This window comes from Fonsecaea nubica, assembly GCF_001646965.1.
Source record: "Fonsecaea nubica strain CBS 269.64 chromosome Unknown Scaff4, whole genome shotgun sequence".
Taxonomy (NCBI): domain Eukaryota; kingdom Fungi; phylum Ascomycota; class Eurotiomycetes; order Chaetothyriales; family Herpotrichiellaceae; genus Fonsecaea; species Fonsecaea nubica.
The window spans coordinates 75329-97939 of record NW_019173677.1 but is presented as its reverse complement, the minus strand read 5'-3'; the positions used below and the strand labels follow the sequence as shown (position 1 = coordinate 97939).

The 22611-nt window shown below is 52.8% G+C and overlaps 7 protein-coding genes across 7 annotated transcripts; 3 read left to right on the top strand and 4 right to left on the bottom strand.

Moving 5' to 3' along the window:
• Positions 1-513: 513 nt before the first annotated feature.
• On the top strand, positions 514-10990 carry AYO20_00960 (Beige-like protein; the record flags this gene model as incomplete). The annotated part of the gene is made up of 3 exons (XM_022639267.1): positions 514-8142; positions 9709-9899; positions 10027-10990. The coding sequence occupies 3 exons, from the start codon at positions 514-516 to the stop codon at positions 10988-10990; spliced, it is 8784 nt and encodes a 2927-aa protein (XP_022504575.1).
• A 644-nt stretch (positions 10991-11634) lies between these two features.
• Positions 11635-12876, bottom strand: AYO20_00959 (hypothetical protein; the record flags this gene model as incomplete). Its single annotated transcript, XM_022639266.1, has 1 exon — positions 11635-12876. One exon carries the CDS (start codon positions 12874-12876, stop codon positions 11635-11637), a length of 1242 nt encoding a protein of 413 aa, XP_022504574.1.
• A 1316-nt stretch (positions 12877-14192) lies between these two features.
• Positions 14193-16838, top strand: AYO20_00958 (hypothetical protein; the record flags this gene model as incomplete). Its single annotated transcript, XM_022639265.1, has 1 exon — positions 14193-16838. The coding sequence occupies one exon, from the start codon at positions 14193-14195 to the stop codon at positions 16836-16838; it is 2646 nt and encodes an 881-aa protein (XP_022504573.1).
• Positions 16839-17612: 774 nt separating this feature from the next.
• On the bottom strand, positions 17613-18669 carry AYO20_00957 (hypothetical protein; the record flags this gene model as incomplete). Its single annotated transcript, XM_022639264.1, has 3 exons — positions 17613-17655; positions 17715-17818; positions 17980-18669. 3 exons carry the CDS (start codon positions 18667-18669, stop codon positions 17613-17615), a joined length of 837 nt encoding a protein of 278 aa, XP_022504572.1.
• A 934-nt stretch (positions 18670-19603) lies between these two features.
• AYO20_00956 (hypothetical protein) lies at positions 19604-20450 on the top strand (the record flags this gene model as incomplete). Its single annotated transcript, XM_022639263.1, has 3 exons — positions 19604-19710; positions 19806-20205; positions 20355-20450. The coding sequence occupies 3 exons, from the start codon at positions 19604-19606 to the stop codon at positions 20448-20450; spliced, it is 603 nt and encodes a 200-aa protein (XP_022504571.1).
• A 25-nt stretch (positions 20451-20475) lies between these two features.
• On the bottom strand, positions 20476-21321 carry AYO20_00955 (hypothetical protein; the record flags this gene model as incomplete). Its single annotated transcript, XM_022639262.1, has 1 exon — positions 20476-21321. The coding sequence occupies one exon, from the start codon at positions 21319-21321 to the stop codon at positions 20476-20478; it is 846 nt and encodes a 281-aa protein (XP_022504570.1).
• A 413-nt stretch (positions 21322-21734) lies between these two features.
• AYO20_00954 (hypothetical protein) lies at positions 21735-22566 on the bottom strand (the record flags this gene model as incomplete). The annotated part of the gene is made up of 2 exons (XM_022639261.1): positions 21735-22475; positions 22525-22566. 2 exons carry the CDS (start codon positions 22564-22566, stop codon positions 21735-21737), a joined length of 783 nt encoding a protein of 260 aa, XP_022504569.1.
• Positions 22567-22611: the final 45 nt, after the last annotated feature.

Below are 22611 nucleotides of genomic sequence, written 5' to 3'. Positions count from 1 at the left end.
TGTCCCGAGAAGGGTTTATCTCATCGAAATTCTCAGTCATTGATCCATTGTTGGTGGCTGAGGTGATGTTCGGGGGCTAAAATAGAGATCTAGCGGTTCCGACAAAGTGCGGACTCCAACGTCACCCGCAGTTTTCCACCTTCACAGTGAATCCCCTTCATATGCGGTGGAATGCTGCAACAGCCCTTACAATAGTGACTATTGTACTCCATAACATGCCTACTACATGAAACTGGCATCCCAACCTGTTAGCAAACACCCCTCCTACGTCTGTCTGCGCCATCGCCGCCCGTGAAAGATCTACAGTCCTTCCCCGCTGCTCCAGCACAGGGCATATCCCGATGCTGACCGTTCGATAGCCTGCCGTGTTTTGTATTGGTCTCTGACCAGACTTCCAGACACACTCTGACTCAAAGAACCTGGTGACGCCTTTACCTCTCCCTATGCTGTCGCGGCAAATATCGTCTACGGTGCAAAGGCCAGATAAGAGGTGGGCCCGAGTTGTACAAAGACATGGGCCTCACCGTTAACACCCACACTCGCTCGCGGGCCGTGTCGACCGCAGACATCCTGCGTCCGGAAGACAAGGATATTGCACAACTCGTCAAGAGTCTTGACGCTCTCGATCGCAGCTCCTACAATGTGCTGCAAAACAGTCTTGATCAGGGAGCCTGTCTGCAACAACTGCGCCACTTTCTGAAAGATGACAGTGATATACACGGAGCACACAGTGGCTTTCGACGAGCCGGTGGCTTCCAAGCGCTGCTCCGTCTCCTTCGCTCACTTGTCGACACTTACTCTATGCCAACCGAACCTCCTGCAACTGCCAAGTCATTCCTTCAGTCTCTTTCACAATGGTTCGGCGTCCTCGGGGCGGGCTTGGAAGGTCACGAGGGAAATCAGAGATACTTCAGAACAAGGGTTGATAGTGGTGGTTGGGACTCGCTACAATGCACTCTGGGACAACTGTTCACTCTCCTGTCTTGCCAGACAGGCGATGATCTCCACATGGAGCAATTCTTCGGGATCCTCTTTGCAGCGGCTACTGGCGTGGAGATGACTGAGGACATTTACATTGCTCTGGAGCGATCCACAAGCTTTCAAGATGACAACCTCTTTTCAGAGGAATCGATCGATTCAGTACGGGCAGGCATTGTCAAATCACTGGCAAACGTTACCGAACTAGCAGTCCCAGAGCTGCTAACGGTGACCCTAGGGCTTTGGACAACCGGTGTCAAGGCTGGCCAGATTCCGCAACGACTTGTGAGAGTCGCGCTGCCACTCAGCCTCAAGGAATTACTTTCGACATCACGCCAGAACATTGTCTCCGCACACACGGCTGGAGCTTTAACTGCGGTGCTCAAGCTGATCTTTGAAGAGCAACTCTCTGCCTCCGAAAGAAGTCTGATGAAGGAAGTAGCCCTGGTTCTTTGCCAGGAAGGGGTCTCCAACCTGGACGATGCTGATTTCCTTTTCAAACAAGCCACTTCGTCTTCAGACGCTGCTTCATTCCTACATGAGGCTATTACCATCTCCCGGCAGCCGCCCAGTCTGCAATTTGACTTATCCCAGAATGGCTATGCATCCACGGAACTGTCCACTCTTGGTAGACCCTTCCCGCCTCTCGATACTGGTGGATACACGCTGAGTCTTTGGGCTCGATTTGACGCCTTCGATAAGCAAGCCCATACCACACTCTTTGGAGCTTTCGACAGGACTCAAACTTGTTTCGTTCTAGCTTACCTCGAGAAAGACACCCATCACCTTATTCTGCAGACAGCGATACAAGGCACCAGGCCCAGTGTCAGGTTCAAGTCAGTTGCTTTTCAGCCAGATCGATGGTATCACATCTGCGTGGTGCACAAACGACCACGGACGACATCTTCTGCAAAGGCTTTGCTGTTCGTGGATGGAGATTTCGTAGAGCACCAGAAGGCGAGTTACCCTTCTACACCTCTCAGTGAACGAGGTCAAACCAATGTCAAGGTCCAAGCGTTTTTCGGTACACCCCAGGATTTGTCCCCGAGTTCTGCCGGAGTGGCTTGTCTCTCGAAGTGGTCACTTGGCTCTGCAATTCTGTTTCAAGAGACCATGAGTGATGACTTGATTGCCGTCTTTTACTATCTCGGCCCAAAGTACCATGGTAACTTTCAGGATTGCCTTGGTTCTTTCCAGACATACGAGGCCTCAGCGGCACTGAATTTGCGGAACGAGATGTTGCATCCGGGAAAGGAGGAACAGTCAGAACTCATCATGGCTATCCGTCAGAAGGCAAGCACTCTCATCCGCGAGGACAAGATATTGATCAACGTTTCCCCTGCGACAATCCTCGATAACGACGATCGAAATAACATTGACGAAACTCAGTTGGTCAAGTCATTGTCAAAACTAGCAGCCAAAAATCTTGTGGCCTATACCCGCTCGGGTACGAGTGCCGTGGCGATCAATGGCGCAGTGCCCTCGATCAACGATGCATTGACTCAAGCTCGGGGCGTTTTTCTGCTCATGGGCGATCCCACAGTGACGGTCCCGCAATCACTAGACGATGCCAGCTGGCGTTTGGGCGGTTGCGGTGCGGTCGGATTGGGACTCGTGCAACGAGCCCGGACGACAGAAGACGTTGCCCTCGCCGTCGACATCTTGCTGGAAACCGTCCGACACAGTTGGAGAAACAGCGAAGTGATGGAAAGAGATGGCGGCTACGCAATTCTAGCCATGCTGTTGAAAGAGAAGCTCAGCCTTCCCTCGCAAAGCAACGGAGAAGCTGCAAAAGTCGCTTGGGCAATCCCAACATCAAGACTCGATAGGACCGGGCTGAGCATGCGGGTTCTGACTTCCATCCTTTCTTTCACCGGCTATAATCCTGAGAATTTGACAAAATCTGTCATCAACAACCCTTTGGCCTACAAAGTTTTGGTAGCAGACACCAGCCTCTGGAGATGTGGACCACTTCCTGTGCAGCAATTATACTTTGATCAATTTTTGGTGTTTGCGGAGCAAAGCGAATACAAACGATTTAACTTGAGAAGACTGACAAGGATGAGAGTGCTCAAACGTCTGATGGAAGCTTTGAAATCCGAGCCCGTGATGCGTCCCATCATGCCACAGTATATGGCAGCAATCAAAGTCCTCTTGCCTCAAACGTTATCGGCGGAAACTTTACGCTCTCTCGCTCTGTTCATAACATTCTCCGTGAACAAACGCAATGTGGGCTTACAAGCGCGGAAACCCATACGCCGGGAAGCCCGACAACGAAGTTCGTCAGCCGGATCATCTCACGGTCCTAAAGACGACGGCATATCGACTCTGTCACATTTTGAGATTGGAATGGAGGTTCTTCGCCTCTATTCGGAAATGTTGTGCCGCAAAGACGACGACAGCCTAATCAAGAAATTTGCCAAAACCGTGACAAACAAGTGGCTTCTGTATCTGCTGTCCGAGACGTCGCCGGAAGTCGTAGTGCTTTCGATGAGAATTCTGGCGAGACTGCTTGTCGTCCACGGCGATGCCTATGTCAAGAAATTCAAGGATACGTCCAAGACATCTGGCTTCACCATCATGACTTACCGTTTGAAGAGATGGTGGCATCTTCCAGCGTTATGGCCTGCCTTGTTCGCAGTTCTGTTTGATCTTGACGTTGCAAATCTAGATCTGGATAGAAACTTTGATCTGTACGGATTCATCGACCTCTTTGCTAACAAGAAAGAGCTCTCGGTGTTCTATCCAGAAATCCTCGAAGTCATCACGGGCATGTTGCAGAGCGGCCTGAAGACCATCGTGTCGTCGAAAAGGCACCAAGCTGCTTCGTTCCTGGCGCCACCATTGGAAGAGCTGAATGGACCACCTGAGCGACTTTCCATGTCAACAATGGCACCACCGAACCCGTTGCTCACAATTGTAACGAGTCAACACGTCGAGACATTCAACACTGTTGTTCAGTTCCTTGCCGACCTTCACACTCGGTCGCAGAAATTCCGGGATTTTGCAGCCACGTCTTCATACATCCAAGATCTTCTTGCCGTGTTATTTCCTGTTGTGGTTGGGTCTGACGTGGTCGAGGCGAAGACGGAGCTAGATGCCCGGGATTCAACGCTTACATTTGATGGTGGGGACGTTGTTGTCCATCCTCTCTCGACCGCTCCACCTGTTGTCCGGACTATCGACACAGAAAACTCGTCTGCGGCGAACAGAGGTAAAACTCTTCGAAGAGGCTCATCTTTTGTGCTCGTCACTAAGGACCACGCCCGCCAGACTGGTTCCGTCACCTCCACAGCAGCTTCACCCTCGAACGGCTCAAACTCTGCTACGGGAAAGGTGCCAGAACTTCACGACGGTCATTCCATTGTTCAGGGCTTGTTGGAGATAGTTATATCTGTTTTCATGGATCAAATCCTAGTTCGGAAGGAGTTTCCAGGACTCGGGCTTTTTCTGAAGACACCACCTGGCTTCATCGAGCACCAATCTTACTTCGAAACGTGGATCTTAAGAAACACCGTCTCGCAGCTCGCTAACCATATAGCACTAAATCAGACGATCCTAACGGAGCCTAGGGTATTGACCAACCTAGCCCGCCTCTTCGGACACCTTGAAGAGGCTCTCTTCGAGGGATGGTTCATTGGAGGTGCCGATCCGGTACTCGACTTATCAGGATCCATATTAGAATATCTTCAACGCCCCGATATTGCAAAATTGAAGAGCGTTCGACTGTGTGCGCAGACCGTCGCCATCATCCGCGCTGTCGTTTTCCGGACAGTCCTTCTCAGTCTCTCATCAATTCATGACAACGACTCATTACCCTTTCTGGAAAAGTTGACCTACTGGCAGACGGTCTTACTGTCCGGTGAAGACACTCAATCGGCTAATCTGCAGTTGATTTGTTACCTTTTGTACGCCAACCTCATTTCCAACACTGATGCTGTTCGGCAAGCGGCAGCCAATTTGTGGAGGATCATACTAGTCCAAAAGCCGGATGAAGCAGCAGCGATTTTCGGGCAGACCGACACGACGGAGCAGAAAGGCCTGACTGGCGGATTTTCGAAGCTGGTTGAACTGGACAATGAAACTTTTCTCTACTGGGTCGACGAGCACCGCGATGAGCTGGATTCTTTGTTCTTTGATACCCTTTCGAGGCAGTGGAATGGGTTCGTCACTTCAGAAAACAAAAGGACTGAAGAAAACGGACGGATGAGAATAGCACGCCGGCGAGAGAAGCTCAAGCAATGGGCACGAGAAGAGGCCGACCGTGAGGATCTGATTCGTCGCCATGAGATCGCTTTCGAAAATTGGACTGCCAATATCTACTCCTCTGAATACCTCAAGCACCAGCGGTTGGTCCAAGATCAGCAGGATGATCTGGTGTACACCGAAGCCAGCTTTAATCGGATGCAGAGAGATACAAGTAAACCAGCGGGGCTGTTTGCCACGAATAAATCCAGAAAGTGGAGATTGGATCAAACCGAAGGACGGAATCGGATGCGAATGCGATTACACGAGGACTACACCTACACAGAAGACGATCAACAGCCGAAGAGGAAAGGATCTGATATGCCACAACTGCGGCTTGATACTAGAAACACCAAAATGTCCACAGCGGAATCGATAGGTGTAACACCCGGTGGCGTAACACCAGTTGTCGACACCCCGAAGCGCGTCAACAGCGGAACTGAACCATTCCCATCCCTTCAAGAAAGCACCGAACAAACAGCAGACAGTGAAACCCAAAGCGAGGCCATGGAAGGCGAGGAGAGTTTCGAATTGGTTGAAGATCCAAATACCGAAATGGATGATTTCGAGGACAAGAATCGGAAGGTGATGCGTAGCCTTCACCGCGGAGACCAGGTCAAGCACGTTGCCAACATCTCTCGTATTCTAGGACTTGAAGCGGTGGAAGGCCTCCTCATTCTGGGCAAGGACTATATTTACATCCTCGACAACTTTTTCCAGCGGGCTGATGGCGAGATCGTGAATGTTTGGCAAGCGCCACAAGAAGAGCGGGATCCGTACGTGCGAATGATCTCTGGCCGCGATGTCACGGAACGCAAAATCGTCTCCCGGAGTGACGAACATGGCACTCGAAGTTGGAAGTGGTCCGACATTATCAGCGTTTCCAAGCGGCGATTTCTTTTTCGAGATGTTGCGATCGAAATCTTCTTTGGCGATGGCAGAAGTTATTTGTTGACTGTGGTCTCGCCTCACATTCGGAACGACTTGCACAGTCTTATCAGCGCCAAAGCTCCATCACCTAACGGAGCGGGCAGTCATTCGGAGACAGCCTGGCGCTACGAGACTTTAAGAAGTGTGGACGACGAACCACAGACCCTTGGGTCCAAGTTTGCAAATGTCTTTGGTCAGCAGTCGAGCTCTCTAGCCGCAACTCGGAAATGGCAAAAGGGGGAAATGTCGAACTTCCACTATCTCATGCTAATCAACACAATGGCGGGACGAACGTACAATGACTTGACCCAGTATCCCGTGTTCCCGTGGGTCATCGCGGACTACACGAGTGACGAACTAGACCTCACAGACCCAAGAACATTTCGCGATCTTTCCAAACCAATGGGTTGTCAAACGATGGAACGCGAGAGAGAGTTCAGAGAACGATACCAAACATTCGCAGAAATGGGCGACAACAATACCCCGGCTTTCCATTACGGAACGCACTACTCCTCGGCCATGATTGTGACATCTTACCTGATTCGCCTACAACCCTTCGTCAAGTCGTATCTCCTCTTACAGGGGGGTACATTTGATCATCCAGATCGCATGTTCTTCTCAATAGAAGGGGCCTGGAAATCAGCAGCCCGAATGAACATGAGCGATGTCCGCGAGTTAACCCCTGAGTTTTATTACCTGCCGGAATTCTTAGTCAACGTCAATGACTTCGACTTCGGTACCAGGCAGACATCGCAGTCGATCGGAAATGTTGAGCTTCCACCCTGGGCCAAGGGTGACCCTCGCATATTCATTGCCAAACAGCGCGAAGCATTGGAGAGTCCCTATGTTAGCCGCAATCTCCACAAATGGATCGACCTGATATTTGGCAGTAAACAGAAAGGCGAAGCTGCTGTGGAGGCCGTGAACGTATTCCACTACCTATCATACCAAGGTGCGAAAGATCTGGACGCCATTAGCGACCCAATGGAACGGCTTGCAACAATTGGCATCATCCACAATTTCGGTCAGACCCCATATCAGGTCTTTACCAAACCGCATCCTGCGCGAGAACAGATCCGGCATCGCTACAAACGGCTTGATACTGCCGCAGAATCGTTGACTCGGATTCCATCAACACTCCTAGAAACAGGGGAAAGAGTGGCTTCACTCAGATATTCCTGGAAGTCTGATCGGCTGCTGTGCTCAGGGCCATTTAGGCTGAACATCCCTCCGGATTACGACATGTACCTTGAATGGGGGTTTTCCGACAACAGTGTCCGGTTCTACTCAACCGAGAGCAGAAAGCAGATCGGGCTCTTTGAGCATCTGCATATTGGGCAATTGTCTTGCGCGTTGTTCGCTGATTCAAAAACATTGATCACTGGTGGGACAGACTGCACCGTAGCTGTGTGGACAGTCATTGAAAGTGGGAAGACTGTGGAACTGCATCCACGGGCCACACTGTTTGGGCACCGCAGACCCGTGAGCTCTTTGGCTATATCCAAGTCGTTTAATGCCTTATTGTCAGCTTCGACAGATGGACAAGTGATGCTTTGGGATCTCAATCGCAGCGAATTCATCCGCAGGATGGATGGCGATCTGCCAGTTCAATGTGCGGCTATCAACGACGTTACGGGGAATATAGTCCTCTGTCACGGGCATGAAATCAGCATGTATACCCTTAACGGCGATCTGCTCCTGCGACAGGACTCTGGAGACCGCTCGCAGGAGAGCATCGTCTCGTGCGCATGCTACGAAGGCGCGGGCAACGAGTGGCTGGAACGAGACCTGGTCTTTACCGGCCACAAGAGGGGTCAGGTCCGTATCTGGAGCAAAGTGGTCCGTGATGGCCGCTTTGAATTGGAGCTCATTCGACAGCTCAATCATGCTGACGGCAGCCGGGATGATGGAGCGAACGTGAATGCAGGGATCAGCTGCATCCTCCCCATGCCACAAGTTGTCTACACTGGGGATGAAGACGGCCGAGTGGTGAGTTTCCTTGACTTGACATGCTGTGCAGCGGAGAGCTTTGGCTAATCATGAATGCAGTATGAATGGAACTGTGTGCAAAGGCACTAACGCAGAATATGCTTTGCGGTTGGTGCTCTGTCATGGAGGGGTGCAGGATACACCAATTATGAGTTGTTAGAAAGGCATAGCAAGGCGCAGGCTTCGGTTGGGGGTGGAAGGGCTTTTTGGATACGAGCACTGGAATATCTTGAGTTGAGTTGGCCTGTTTACTATGCGTTCCAAGCGCCTACAAAAGCCTTGTTCTGGGAAAAGTTGGATAGATCGCGTAGAGACCGATGGCACAGACCCAAAGAAGGGCATGGGAAGGAGTAGGAGAAACGTTTCAACCCATGGGAAAGAAAAAATCCCACATGCATCAGTTTGATTACAGGTGTCTTTGGAAGATGTCTCTCTTTTTGCATCTGCATCCCTGTACATGTGGCCCATGGTTGGTGGGGAAGTTTTGCGAGCTGCATGGGATGCCGAAATGCGCCAATGCAGCTAGCTCGAGTGACGGGAGCTGAGGAGCTGCAGGCAGAGGACCAAGCCGTGTCCACCCACGCGTCAACCATGTCCCTCTCTTCACGTCAACTGGCAGAAAGGTGTGAGATGTGATGCACGGGATTCCGGGGGATTTGGGTAGGGCGTTGGATGCAAGGTTTCTTTGGCTGCGTTGGGGAGGGAGGAGGGTAACACCAGGCCAATGATCAGGATACACGATGGATTGATTGTCTTTTGGGCTCGATGGAGGACGGACTTGGTGGACTGGCGGACAGGACGAGGTCAGAGCGGAGCAATGCAAGTGTGGCACACACCATCCAGAAGATCGGTGTTGGGCGTTTGTCAAGTCGTCTGCCGGGACATCCATGAACATGAGGTATCACACACACAGTCTCTCTCTTTCTTCCAAGAAGAAATTGTGTCGAGATGGAATAATATTCTCTGTGCAGTCCGCAGGCACCGTTACTCGTGGACCCAGATCGGACGGTGGAGGAGCCGAGAGACAAACTAAACTGTATTGGGATTTCGCGTTTTCGCTACCGTGACAACCGGGTCAACAAGCGTAACAAGCGTGTCGATTGTTGTGTGTCGCAGGCGCAGGCACTGACTGGACGACAGACGAGTCGCCCTTCAGCTGGGCCCAATCCTCAATCTCCACCAAACTGCTCCTTAAAAAGCCCTCTTGTTGCTGATGGTCCCAGCTCTTTCTCCTTTCCCCTTTCTCTTTCACTCCGATAAACACATCCTGTAAACATTTGGCCGTTTTTTGCTCCAAATTTTTGCAAGCATTTGTTGATCCTTTTTTTGCTCAGCGTGCATTGTTGGCTTCCTCGTTGCAAACTCTTCCTCCTCACGTCCTCGTTCCCGAGTACCAGTTTCCCCCAAAGACAGTCTTGACTCTCGACTGCCGCAAGGGAGAAGAGAGTTGAGGCGCCTTTCAGAGCTGGCAATCTGGACTTTGACGCCCGAGTCCCCATCCCAATCAGTGTCTTCCCGTCTACGTACAGGAGTGACGCTTCTGCCCAAGAAACTACCGTCACAAAGGTAGAAGGGGAAGTTCAACTACCCGGAACTTCGTCGCGCGTCGGACGGGAAGATACTCGATTTTCCAAGGAAGAGGTCGACATCTCCTACAGAGACAACCGTCCACGCCGCGATCAATATCAACGAGAGGACGTGCGAATCTCTGAGGAGCGTGATCGACGATACCCCGAGGTAGAGCTCACACGCGAGAAGTACGTGCCTGCATGTATTCCGTGCAACAATGCCCGCCCCCTCTGCTTGGATTTGTGCCTGTGCTTCTAACGCATTGATCTGCCCGGCAGTTCCGAGCCGTTGCTAACCTACCCGTCCCGATCATAGATACCGTGGGCCCGCTGACTACAAGGCCACCAACGTCGAGATCGAGGTTGACCGTCGAGGTGCCCGAGCCCCCAACGTTGACATCGAAATCGATCGCCGAGACACTCGAGATCACGTCGAGGTTGATTACGACCGCCGCCAGACCTACGACAAGTCTTTTCAATCTCAACTAGACATCACTGAGCGAGAGTACCGTCGCCGCGTCGATCCCACCTACGACGTTGAATACGAACGTCGCCGTCCCGCACAAGCCGACGTCACAGTCCAAAAACAAGAAGTCAAGGTCGATCAACCAATTAGAAGAGACATGGGCTACTACGACGACGATGGCAACTACCACAGCTTCCGCCGCGGGGTGGAGCGTGCCGCTGACCGCATCTTGCACCCCTTCTCCCACCATCATCATGAAGGTGGCCGTGAGGAGGTAGTGGTGTCGGATACAAGAGAGGCCAGCGGCCCTACCCGCGTGCGTGATGGCTCCGTTGAGCAAGTCCGCTTCGTCGAGCCTCGTTTCGGAGGCCGCGGTGTTCCCATCCAATGCCACTTCATCCGCATTGGTGACATTCTCCTCCTCCAAGGCCGTCCCTCGCAGGTCATCCGGATCAGCATGTCTTCTCAGACTGGCCAATATCGTTACCTAGGTGTCGACCTGTTCACCCGCCAATTGCACGAAGAGAGCTCTTTCATCAGCAACCCTGCTCCCTCCGTTGTCGTACAGACCATGCTTGGCCCCGTCTTCAAGCAGTACCGTGTCTTGGACATCCGCGAGGATGGCATGATCGTCTGCATGACCGAGACTGGCGATGTCAAGCAGGGACTGCCTGTCATTGACCAGGGCGGTCTGTTCAACCGCATTGACCGAGCGTTCGCCGATGGTAGAGGAAGCGTTCGCGTGTTGGTCATCAACGATGGTGGCCGGGAGTTGGTTGTGGATATGAAGATTATCCACGGGTCGAGATTGTAGAGTCGACATGGTGTTGGGAAGAGGAGGTGAAGTGAAGTGGTAGGGTTGGATACAACAAGCACCTGGGTAATATCGAAGTGGATGGGTTTGGCTACCAGGGTCATCATCTGGACTAGGTTTACCTGATATATTCATGTGCATACACTTGGACCTTGTGTACATGGCAGCAAGACAACTATACGATTCGGCAGAGGGTGGACTGTGTAGCTACCTCTGCGTACCAGCTGGGACACGTGAACAGGGTATGTAGGCTAGGTAGGAAAGGATAGGCGCAATGGGAATGCGTTGCGGTCGACGAAATGACCCCTTTGCTCTTGATCGGTGCCTGTGCCCGGTATGGCCAACCGTGCCGTCCGAGAATCGTGTGATGTTTCGTGTGATGTAAAGACGCACCAAGTATACCGAGTATGTCCTCTTCGATGGGTGGGTTCAACTCTGTCCAAGGTCACAAACAGGTTGTCAACGTCACAGTGCTGTGTCACGGTGTGAGACATGTTTCCCGTCGAAGATACAATTTCCGACTCTTATCCTACAAAAGATACCTAGGTAAGTATATGCATCGACATCTCGCAATATACATGCAAACCACTCAAACTAAACAACCAGGGCACTTGAGACCCTTGAGCAACATTTCTTACTACTAGTCAAAAGGGATATTCTTCGAAGCGGAAGCTCCATATTCGCCGAGCATTGTCGTCAAAGCCGTAACCTTTGGAACTGGTCGCGCCCATGTGCTGCACAAGGGGCGGGACAACGGCCCAGCGAATGTAGGCTCCAGCATCCGCGATCTTCTCCATCTGCATGTCGACCAGGCCTTTTGTCTCGATGCGCAACTTATCCAGGACCACTGGCACCATGTCCCGGGGGAAGACGAAGCCTTGCGAGCAGCATCCGTACTTGTTCATTTTTCGGACCCCGGGCCGCAGAGGCAGCGTGGTCTGTTTCCCCGTGAGGAAGATCAAGAGGACCATAGCCGGGATGCAGACGACGGCAATGGCGACGACCACTTCGTGGGTGAAGAATTCCAGCTGTCTCGGGAATCGTCTTCTTGCTGTCAACAGGACTGTCATGGTGGCACTCCAGACGCTGAAAGACCAGAAGAGATATATGTGCCACTGTTCGCTGTTCCAGCCCAGAAGGTCATCCGTGTAGAAGAGACGAAGATACAGCCAACGCCGTCCAGGGTGGGAGCCATCCATCTTGACCCTGACGACGGCGAGAGCATCGACCAAGCGCCTGAACCAACCTTCAACAGCCAAGGTATCGTCCTCGACCATGGCGATATAGTGAGCCCCAGTATCATAACAGTCCCTCAACAGATATCTGTAGTCGTGGATAGATTTGTTCCTGTACCACCCTCCTTCTTCCCACGCGCGCAGCTGGGCCAGCTCTGCAGTGTCGTTTGGATATTGTAGTACCCGGTCCGGTACGACATCGAGCCAGTGTTCGGCAAAGACCGGGTGTTTGGCTGGATCAGTGTGACCGATGAGGAGGTCAAAGAAGATGGCACCTCTCTCTTCCTCAGAGAGTCCTGCGAACAAGGATCCCACCGTGGTCCGCACATACTGAGTGCCCCGACGGGCTACCGTGGCGATGCCCAGGCACAGCAAAGGAGGCTCCGGATGGCTGGGCGCATGTCGCTCCGAGCGACCGATGGAGGTGATGTACTCGTCCGCCTGTTCAGCACGATGAGCCGAGTACACATGATCATACGCGCGCCTGGGATCAAAGAACACAGACGAAGAATCGCGGAAACTGATGGAGCGGGAATACAACAGCGCGAGGGCGTAAAAGATTGAGAATGCCAGAAGAACCCAGATTGTCCGGACTCCGACACGGTAACGACATAGCTTCGTCCAAGAAGAAGGCTGTCTCAAGACGAACATTTCTTATACAAAAGTATTCGCATTTCCGGGGATAGAAGCTGAAAAGCCTCTGGCAAGTTGCCATCAACCTACTATACCTACCTATGCAGGAGTAGTATTAATCCTGCTTTCCCACCAAAGCGAGCGCCTATCGTAGGCGAGGTCCATGGTGCCCTACCTACCTGTAGCCAACTTGGCCACTACTGCTAGGTGGAAGGAATGTGAGCCGGTTTCATTAGAGCCTAGTTGCTGGTAGTTGGGAACTAAACAAATAAATGAGCGCTGTGTTGGAGGAGCATTCTGCCTCTAGAGGTCTGGAAGCGCGACTCAGGGTTCAGGGCTCAGGGGCGCCGGAGACTTGCCGCTCGTTCCGTGCGGGAGCTTGACAGGCAAACGGGGCAACAGGTTATAGGGGACATGGGGGGGCCACTGGCCACTACTGTAATAGGAGGGCCAGAAAGGGCTAAAGGGGCCACCAATCCCTGGTCCCCTGGTCATAATTCTTCACGGAATCGTCCGCCGTGGCCCCTGCAACGCCCGTTGGCCCTTGGCCCGTGGTTGACGTGCCCACAAACTGGTTGGCTTGCTTAACCGAGCTGTCATTCAAAACTTCTTATTTGTACTTCGCTGATCAACCCAAGTCAACCTAACCTCGAGCAGACAGTTTGCTATTAGCACTGTACGAGATGTTATGACACGAGCAGCATGATTTTTTCCAAGAGCCTACAAGGGTCCACCTGTGCTGTATCCGCTACACAAACAAAGAAAAAGGAAAGAAAAAGAAAGAAAGATGATGGACTTGATATCAACGGCCTCAACCACCAGACCCCTGACCAATTTCCAGACGCATGTCGCAACCACTCTACCTACTCGTAGGCAGTCATGACCAAGCCCGCCCCCAGCGTCAAGCAACCCATCTTATCACTTGAAAAACAGCCTGCATACATTGAGGCGTGTGTGCCCACATGTGGTCCCCCAGTGTGTTTCAGATCAATATGCTACAAGCGCCAGCCAATGCAACCTTGACGCTGGCGAACTCCCTTCTAAACCCTGCATGGCGCCACACCCTTCGATCCTGACCAGCTCGAGGAACATCAGACTGTCTCTACAGGCCATCATGTATCACTCACTTGTCCTCCCCAGGCGCACTGAGACACTAAATCAAGCCCTGGCCAGTCCAACAGAAACGTCTCGGTGCGCTGTGTTACAAGTTCCGTCGTCTATTCGATCAGCCCAATGTGCTCCTCTGATGCCTCGTGCCTATGTCTACCTTGCCTCCTCATGCTGTACTCGGTAGACTGCGCTCTTCAGTATGTCCCTGGATCCTTTCCCACGTCATGTCGTTGCTTTCCAGACTATTTTCTCTTTTGCCTCTTCTACCCCTTCACCGTCGACGAGTTGTTCAGCACTATGCAGAGCAAAAGAAGGTGATTGTGTCGAGTTCGACCTGGAAAGCTCTGTGGCGTTGCGCTCCCCATGTTGTTCCCATTGCAATCTCCGTTGTCATTCTCACTCTGAGCTTCCACGGCACCTACATCGGCGCAGACTTCGCCTCCGAGACCATCACATTGATGAGCTTTCAAATTGCCGCCAAGATCCATGAACTCTTTATCGTTGCCAGCTTATCCGTTATTGTCTTCCACGCCATCAGACATGAGTTGCTGCATGGGTGTGGTCTCCCGCTGGGGCTGGTCGGGTCAGGCTTCAACTTTGGCAGTTTTGATTTCTTCTTCACGAAGGAGTTCCGTGGTGGATTGTTGAACGTCATGACTCCCGGCCACAGGCTCAGGAAAGCCGGGTTTGTGATCCTTCTCTGCGTGGCAGGACTCATAGCAGCCCTTGCAGGCCCTTCAAGTGCCACACTGATCGTCCCCTCGTCCCAAACCTGGCAAGCTGGCGGAACGCAATTCTATCTCAATGGCTCGCAGGCCGATTTTTGGCCCTCCGACATCTCAAGCAGTGTATCAGCAGTGCGAAGCATGTGCAATGGCTCACAATCTACTGAGCTCGCTGTATGCCCTGCTGGAGGTTACCTTTCTATCCGAGAGCATTGGAGCAGAATGAACTATACCAACTTTCAAACTTACGACGTCCCTGCTTATGCTAAGAAGCTATCTGGATCTCGGTTCTACTGGCCTGTTGGCAGTCCATCCTCTCCCATTCCGCCCCGTTATCTTTTGGGTAACGCCAGAAATGTCACTGCCTTTAGCCCTGGCACCGCTACCTTCTTCGTGCTGCCTCACGCCGCACCTTCGACACTAATGCAACGAATAGCTAACAAGTGGTGGACAGCCTTGGAGTCTCACATGAAGGTCTCTGACAGACAAGTCGATGACCGCAAAATCGGAGTCGAGGCACTCTCCGCCATCACAACCATCAGATGTGGCGAGCCCCAAAACCTCTCTGCGGGTGCAAATTCGATCCGTTTCCCAGCTATCAGCGGCCGATTTGACTACATCGAGGGGGCGAACTTGACCGTTGACAGTCTCAATGCCACCGCTGTTGGCCACATTCGCTTCCAATGGGTTCACTTACCCGACCAGTTCGGCACGGTCAGCATCGGGGCGGTGCTTGAATCGGCATGGGACGAACAATCGACTTCAAGAGTTGTTGTGGCATGTTCTGCTCAGGCCGGCTGGGTTCCGACCTCAGTGTACACCGACGAATACTCCTTTTGGACCGGCTGGTACCCGTGGAATATAGACTACGGAGCCCGGACGCCGTCGTGGGTTATTATACCGGAGGGCCAGCCGCAACCGGCCACAAATGGGCGAGTCGCGTTCAATGACGACTGGTTGAACATGCTGAATCCAGTTGCTAACGACTCAGATCCTGGCGCAGAGCCTTGGAACCCCTCCACGATGGAGAGTATCATCAGTGCCTCCGGTCTCGCTGACGACCTGTCTTCGCAGACACCGGCTGAATCATCTTTGGCGGAAACATGGGTCAACGACGGCCAGCTGGGCATTAGCAGGACTGTGCTCCTCGAATCGATCATCAGCAGTGTCATCACCGACGGACTCGCCCGAACTGGAACATACCGCGTCTTCGACGCCACCACCAAGGGATCCCCGTCAGAATGGCCGTTCTCGCTATTCGATCCACTCCCGGACTTTGACAAGCGCATCATTGCCGAGCATGATGCCCTGCGCCCCCCTCCTCCAGACTCATCGACCACCACCCTGCGAGTCAAGATGGAAATCACGGGTTTCGCCCTGAAGAAGAGCCTCGCGGGGGCCCTCTCGATGGTGGTTCTCCTGGCGCACATCGTCCTGGCGATCGGCCACATCGCGTTTGTCATGGCAAAGCGCCAATCGTCGGACAGCTGGGATTCGATTTCCGAGCTGGTGGCGCTGGCGCAGAACTCGCGCCCCGCGTACGTCGCCCTAGCCAACACGGCCGCGGGCATCAGACAGCAGCGGACGTACGGCCGGCTGGCGCGGATCCGCGCCACCTCGACCCTCCATCACCCGGACGGTGATCATGTCGAGCTGATTTTTGATGGGCCCGACAGGGAGGAGGTGGTGGATGATTTCGAAGCGTTTCGTGCGATGACTCGGGCTGAGAAACAGACGGTTCCGGCGCAAGTCAAAGACGGCGAGGACGATAACGGCAACGACAACGACCGTAACGAAGAAGAACGAGAACAAGCAATAGAGCAAGAGCAAGATGAAGTCGACGATGATGATAATGAGAATGAGAATGACAACGCTGAAAGCCAGTCTCTGACACAGCCACTAAACCAACGCCACCAAACCCAGGCAGTAGAACTAAATAACACCACCCACCTCCTGCCCGTGAGCCGACAAAAATATACCTGGCCGCATGACCGTCACCAAGGACCACTACCGCCGTGGGATCCGTCCATTCCGAACCGCATCTCCCAAGCCCCCGCCAGCCAAAGTCTCCCCCACCCACCGCCAACGACCGACCACCACCACCACCACCACCACACAGCAGGACGGGCTCGAGGGAAAGTCTGATCGCCCGACCAAGCCCTCCTCCTGGTCCAAGTCGACTGCGGCCGGCATTGGGAGAACTGGTGCGCGTGAACCAAGCGTATGGCTGAACGGTGCAAGGCTCGAGGCGCTGGGGCCTTGGACATTCTTTGTCGACCGTCATAATAATGTGTGATATATCCTCGCTCTTGCAAAAGGGAGACGAGACAGAAGAGCGTGTAGCTGGACTGGGACGGCTTCACTGCCTGTATAGTATATTTGGTTGGAACTTGTACAGTATCTGTGAAAGAAAGGGAGCAGGAACCCCAATGAATGAAATGAATAGATGTAAGCCGCCACCGGGAGATGGGTCCTTGAGAATTTTAATGGCCTTTTAGTACGCGGCTGGCATAGATGATGTCTTGCGCACTTTCGAGCCGTGTGAAGGGACTTGCAAGTGTATGTTGTGTGGCATACGCTGAGCCCGTGGCCGTTATTGTCATTGTCACTGCAATAGTCTCCCTATTTCACTCCCCCTCCCCGAAATCGTGTTCCATTTTCTTTCCCCTTTCGAAGGGTTGTTAGTGTGCTCATGGGTGTCATACGGACTGGGTGGTCGCCACAGCCGTCCTCTTGACGGGTTATCTGGTTGAATATGGAGGGGGTGGCCATCATATTATGGCGACTGGTGAGCCTCTGATCCGAGTAGCTTGGTGCAGGCATCATGGGTTTCATCGGGCGCCAGGATTGTGGTCGTGAGAGATTGGAGTGTGGTGGATCGATTGGCCTGGCGGAGGTCTCCAGACACAAGGCCCCAGCCTACTCGGCTTCCCACAGTCTCGAGGCTTTGTTGAACCGGTGCCTGAGAGCGGATATTAGAAAGACTTGAGAGCAGAATAACAGTACAAAGATGTATCATACCAGTGAAAGCGCGTTTTGGTCAGGGACCGTCTCCCATACTCCTCGGCTAGGATTTTGGCCGGATTGCGCGGCACTTTGACGCCGATGTCCTCGAAAGTGGTATCCTGCAAGGGGAATAAATCTTCGCTCTGTGACTCAACGCCGTTAGCTCCTAATCGGCCATTTCAAGTCCGAAGGGGGCAGCCGCCCCGAGGCCCCTCCCCCAACCCCCAAAACCTTCGGAGAGGGGAGGGGAGTAGTGAATATGATGGATTTTTGTACATACCCGGTATCGATGACCATCTTTGGAGAAGAGAACGCCCTGGTCAAACGGGATATGTTGCGTCTTTCCAGAGCTGACGTGGACGGCGGTGATATCGATATACTTGCCGTTTGTAGTATCGATCCAGCGGCCGTCGATCTTGTTCGCTACATCGCGCGTCGATGCGATGGTGTAATGTGGGTTGATATCCAAGAGGTAAGTTCGAGGCCTGTCCTCCCCAGCCACGGGGTACTGGTACTCGCTCATGTTATAGGCGGTAGCCAGCGCCGCCAGCGTTTCTATCGACATTTGGACGTCGATATCGTTGTCCCAGGGTAAAAACTTCTGGTTCCAGTGCCACCCCAACAAGGTGCCGTGCGCGATCCAACTCTCGGCGTGAAGCTCCTTCATCGTCGCGGCGTACGTCTTCATCAGCGCGAACAGTGCCTTCTTCGTTTCATCGATACCCGGAGCCTGCGAGGGCGCAAATCTCGGATCACAATGGCTGATGGCGCCGAAGCTGTGTGTGTGGTACTCGAAGTTGATCTCCGAGAAGTATTGGTAGGTGCCTGGCATGGGCGGCAACGGCCGCCGGGGCGTCCTCCATAGATACAGAGTGTAGATGAGGAGCATCACCACTCCCAGAGAGTAGAGCAGCGTTCTCCTGCTGCGCACGATCATGAGTGCGGATATATTGCCAGGCTTTCTCCTCATGCTTATCACAAAAAAAATTGTTGAGTGAGGATGCGTTAGTTACGCCTCCTTTGACGTTTTGATGTGGTTGAAGCAGCAAGGGGTCGATCGTTTTACACTAGACCGCAAATAACAGGAGCTGTGGCTGCTTTTACCTTTCGTCTCCCCCGGCTGTCTGAACATGCTTGGCACGTGACCAGGCTGCGATATGGGCACGAGGGGCAGCAGAGGAATTGAAAATGGTTCCAGATATGATGCCTGGGTGAAGTGTTGTCGAAGTAGTCAATTTGAAGGAATAAGTTCCGCACATACTCTGTTGCAGCAACGGTAAACCCAGTTACTCGGGGGTATGGACAAATAAGACTGTTTACCGCCGAACACGAATCGAACGAATCCTCACTACTAATTACTACGAACGAATCTCTCCTGATGAGTAAACACCAAGTCACTCGTCCCCGACTTCTTTCACTTTCAACTAAGTTTTATAAGTCCATGAACCACTGCCCAACTTCTTACCTAATTAGTTACCCAGCAGTTACCCAGTAACTGCTCTCTACCGAGGACAACCAAGACGACCAAACAATGACGAATAAATCGAGTGGCTCAGTGGGTACCTGGTGCCCGGAGTACAAGCGAGCGTGGGTCCCGGGCAGGCGGGCAAATCCCCCCCTCCCCTCCTTCCTTTTCTCGCGTGGTGGTAAGTAAGATCGTGGAGGGGGGAGGGGGACAGATTTCCAAAAGACTCGAAAATCAAATAAGAGTTTGGAAGCGGAAAGGGAAAGGGTTAGCGATGATGTGATTGAGCGACGAAGGAACGACACACTCACACACACATACGTACCTAGGTAGTATATAAACACCCGTCAAGCCGCAACACAACGACGCTTTCCCACCTCTTGACTTGGTGACCGAGGACACCCATTTTACACATAAACCTACAGATCGTCATAACACAATGGCTTCAGCAACACAGGTCAAATCTCTCAGGGAGATGCTCGGCGCTCCGGCCGCCACAGCCTCCCCAAGCGACAGCACGTTGATCATTATTGATGCGCAGAATGAGTATGTCTGAAGAGTCCATTGCTGCTACCGAAATCCCCTTCAAACACATCCTCGGCTCTTGTTCTTCTCCCTGTCTGATCCTGACTTTGGCTCAGATACGCCCAAGGCAACCTTAAGACAGTCAACGTCGACCAGACGCGAAAGGCTATTGCCTCGCTGCTGGAGAAATACCGTGCGGCTGGAGATGGGAAAAACATCGTTCACGTCGTCCACAAGACTCCAGAGGGCGCTCCGATATTCACTCCCAACACCCCTCTGGCGGAGGAATTCGACGAGTTGAAAGCCCGGCCGGGAGAAAAGGTGATCGAGAAACAAGCCATCTCCAGCTTTACCGGCACGGATTTGCATGAGTACTTGACGAGTCTAGGGGAGAGGGGGAAGAAGACGGTTCTGACGGGCTACATGGCACATGTTTGTGTGAGCACCACGGCCCGAGCAGGCAATGACCTGGGATACAACGTCGTGTTGGCCAGCGACGCCATCGGCGATCGAGATGTAAGTCTCTCATGACCGTTTGAAACCCTTTGCCGGCAAGACCAAACACGTGTCTGAGGAGGACAATGTCTTTGGTCTTGTACTCGTGCTTCGTGACATACCACCTCTTTTTTTCCACAGACCGATACAAGGTTCTAACCTTTTGATAGATTCCTGGATTTGGCGGTGCCGAGTTGACCGAAGCAACATTGAAGGAGCTAAACGATGCTTTTGGAACAGTTACCAAAAGCGCAGAGATCAAGTAGTTCAGGTATGAAGTAATAGACCGTCTCACTCGGTCTGGACTTGCTCGTACGTGTCATCGTTTCCGCGCCACCACATCACAGATCCGTGGAATGGGAAGTTTTTGAGGTCCAACTCAGGCAGGACTGCGTGCTCATAGTCCCTCTTGAACTTGCTTATTGACTCCTTGTCGCCTTGAAGCGAGTGGTCGAAAGACCTGTGCAGCCAGATCCGTGGGGCGCGGGATACAATCTGGCTCTCAACCTCTTGTTCCGCAGCCGGCGAATAGGCGAACGAATTCTGATCAAGCAGCTCGAATCCTTTCGGGTGGTCAACCTTCGTGACATCCAAGCTGGCGAGAAAAAGGACGTCGAGGTCATTGTAGTACGGTTCCTGGGCATAAGCCTGCGGCACATGGCCCTGCAGTCGTTCTATGGTCCTCACCACGGTCCGGAAAGCCGCCAGCTGGAAATACGCCGACTCGTGCCTGTCGACCCAGTGGACCGCGTCGCCGCAGAAGCTGCCCGTCCCGAACAGAGCACAGTTGGCAATGTGATAATCCCCGCCACCAGTAGTCAGGATCCTTTCTCTCAGCATCTGCTCGACGCTCCTGCATAGGTCCGTGTCTCGCCATCTCGTCTCGATCTTGGCAAACTGCGCGCGCATGCTCTCAAGCGAGGACCCCTGGGCCGCCGGCATTGGGAGCGGGAGGGATGCCCCTGCGATGACATTCAAAGTAGAGATCTCGCCCGATTCGCCCTGGGTCTGATTCTGCGGCGCGACGGTCAGAGGTGTCGAAGAGCTGGTCGTGATCCTCGTCCAGCCATCTTGGTCCACGATTTCCCTCCTCTTGTTGCTGTGGGAATTCTTTTTCTTGCGGCTCGTATGAGGCATTTTCTCTCCCCCCCGAGTTCACGTCCACGAGTCGAACCTCAAGGAGGGGTTATGGTAGGAGCAGCAGTCTAGTGAGCAGCAAGGAGGGAGCGAGGAGTGAGGGAAATCGCGTAGAGAGCGCGGGATGGAACAGCTGGAAGAATGCTGCGTACGGTACGAGGTACATTTGACTGCCTATACCGCGCAAGCATTTTTGAGGGTAATTTTTGGCCTCGCGCAAGGAATTACCTGCAGTTGCAGGATATTCTATTCATACCCAATGTATTTACTTTGAACCCCGAATTGTGTGAAATTGTCGGGGCGTGTTCCCGAAGATCAACCGGTTAGTGGTTGCCAGCATGCCCTCGAGCCCTGTAGCACTCCTCCTCCCGCTGCGGTTAGTGTTCAGACTACCTGGATATTCTCCCCTCATCTCACAACCACTGCTTGTTGCCATGATGGGACACAAAAGAACCACCATGTTCTTCCGCATTGAAATCGTGCATCACCTTCACGCAGGCCTCGGCCGACTCCAGAGGAGTCAGAGGGCCCGGCCAATCTGGAACCATCTTTCTGAGGTCCTGTATCACTGAAGGAGGCTCCTGTGTTCCCTCCCAGGTCGCGACCACGCCGGGCGACAGCGCAAAGAACAGAATACCTTCCTTCTTGTACTTTGCATTATATTTGCAGATGGCCATGTTTACCGCAGCCTTGCTGATGGTGTAAGGCGCGTCGGTGGAGATCCCCGAGTTGACGAGGTCAGGATCAGCCATTCCACTGGAGATCACGACCACTTTCTTTTGAGTTCCCTTCTTGATCAGCGGAAGGAAGACGTTGATGACGTGGATCACTCCCACGACATTGACATTGAACGAGTCAACAAGAGCTTTGTCCAGAGCTTCGGGCGAGTCTTCAAAGTCATCGAGACTTTTGCCCTGGCTTGTGCTGTCAATATAGGCCGCATTGTTGATCAGATAGTCAAGGGAACCGCCAGTGATGTGTGCCACTTTTTCTCTGGCCGCCAACAGCGACTTGAGATCGACGACTTCAGCCTGGATCATGGTAACGTTCTTGAGGCCATCTGCAGCAACCGACTTGTCTGCGGCCTCTTTGTTTCGGACAATGCCGACAATTGTATTTTCTGGATTTTTGGCCAGAAACTTCACGAACCCATACTGTAGAGAATTAGCAGAGCCTGGTTGAATGCATCTGTGGCGGACTTACACCAAGGCCACGGTTGGCGCCTGTCACGAGATAAGATGGCATTTTGCCCTTGAGGATGTTTCAGCAGCTGTGTTCTGTGGTGTCTGT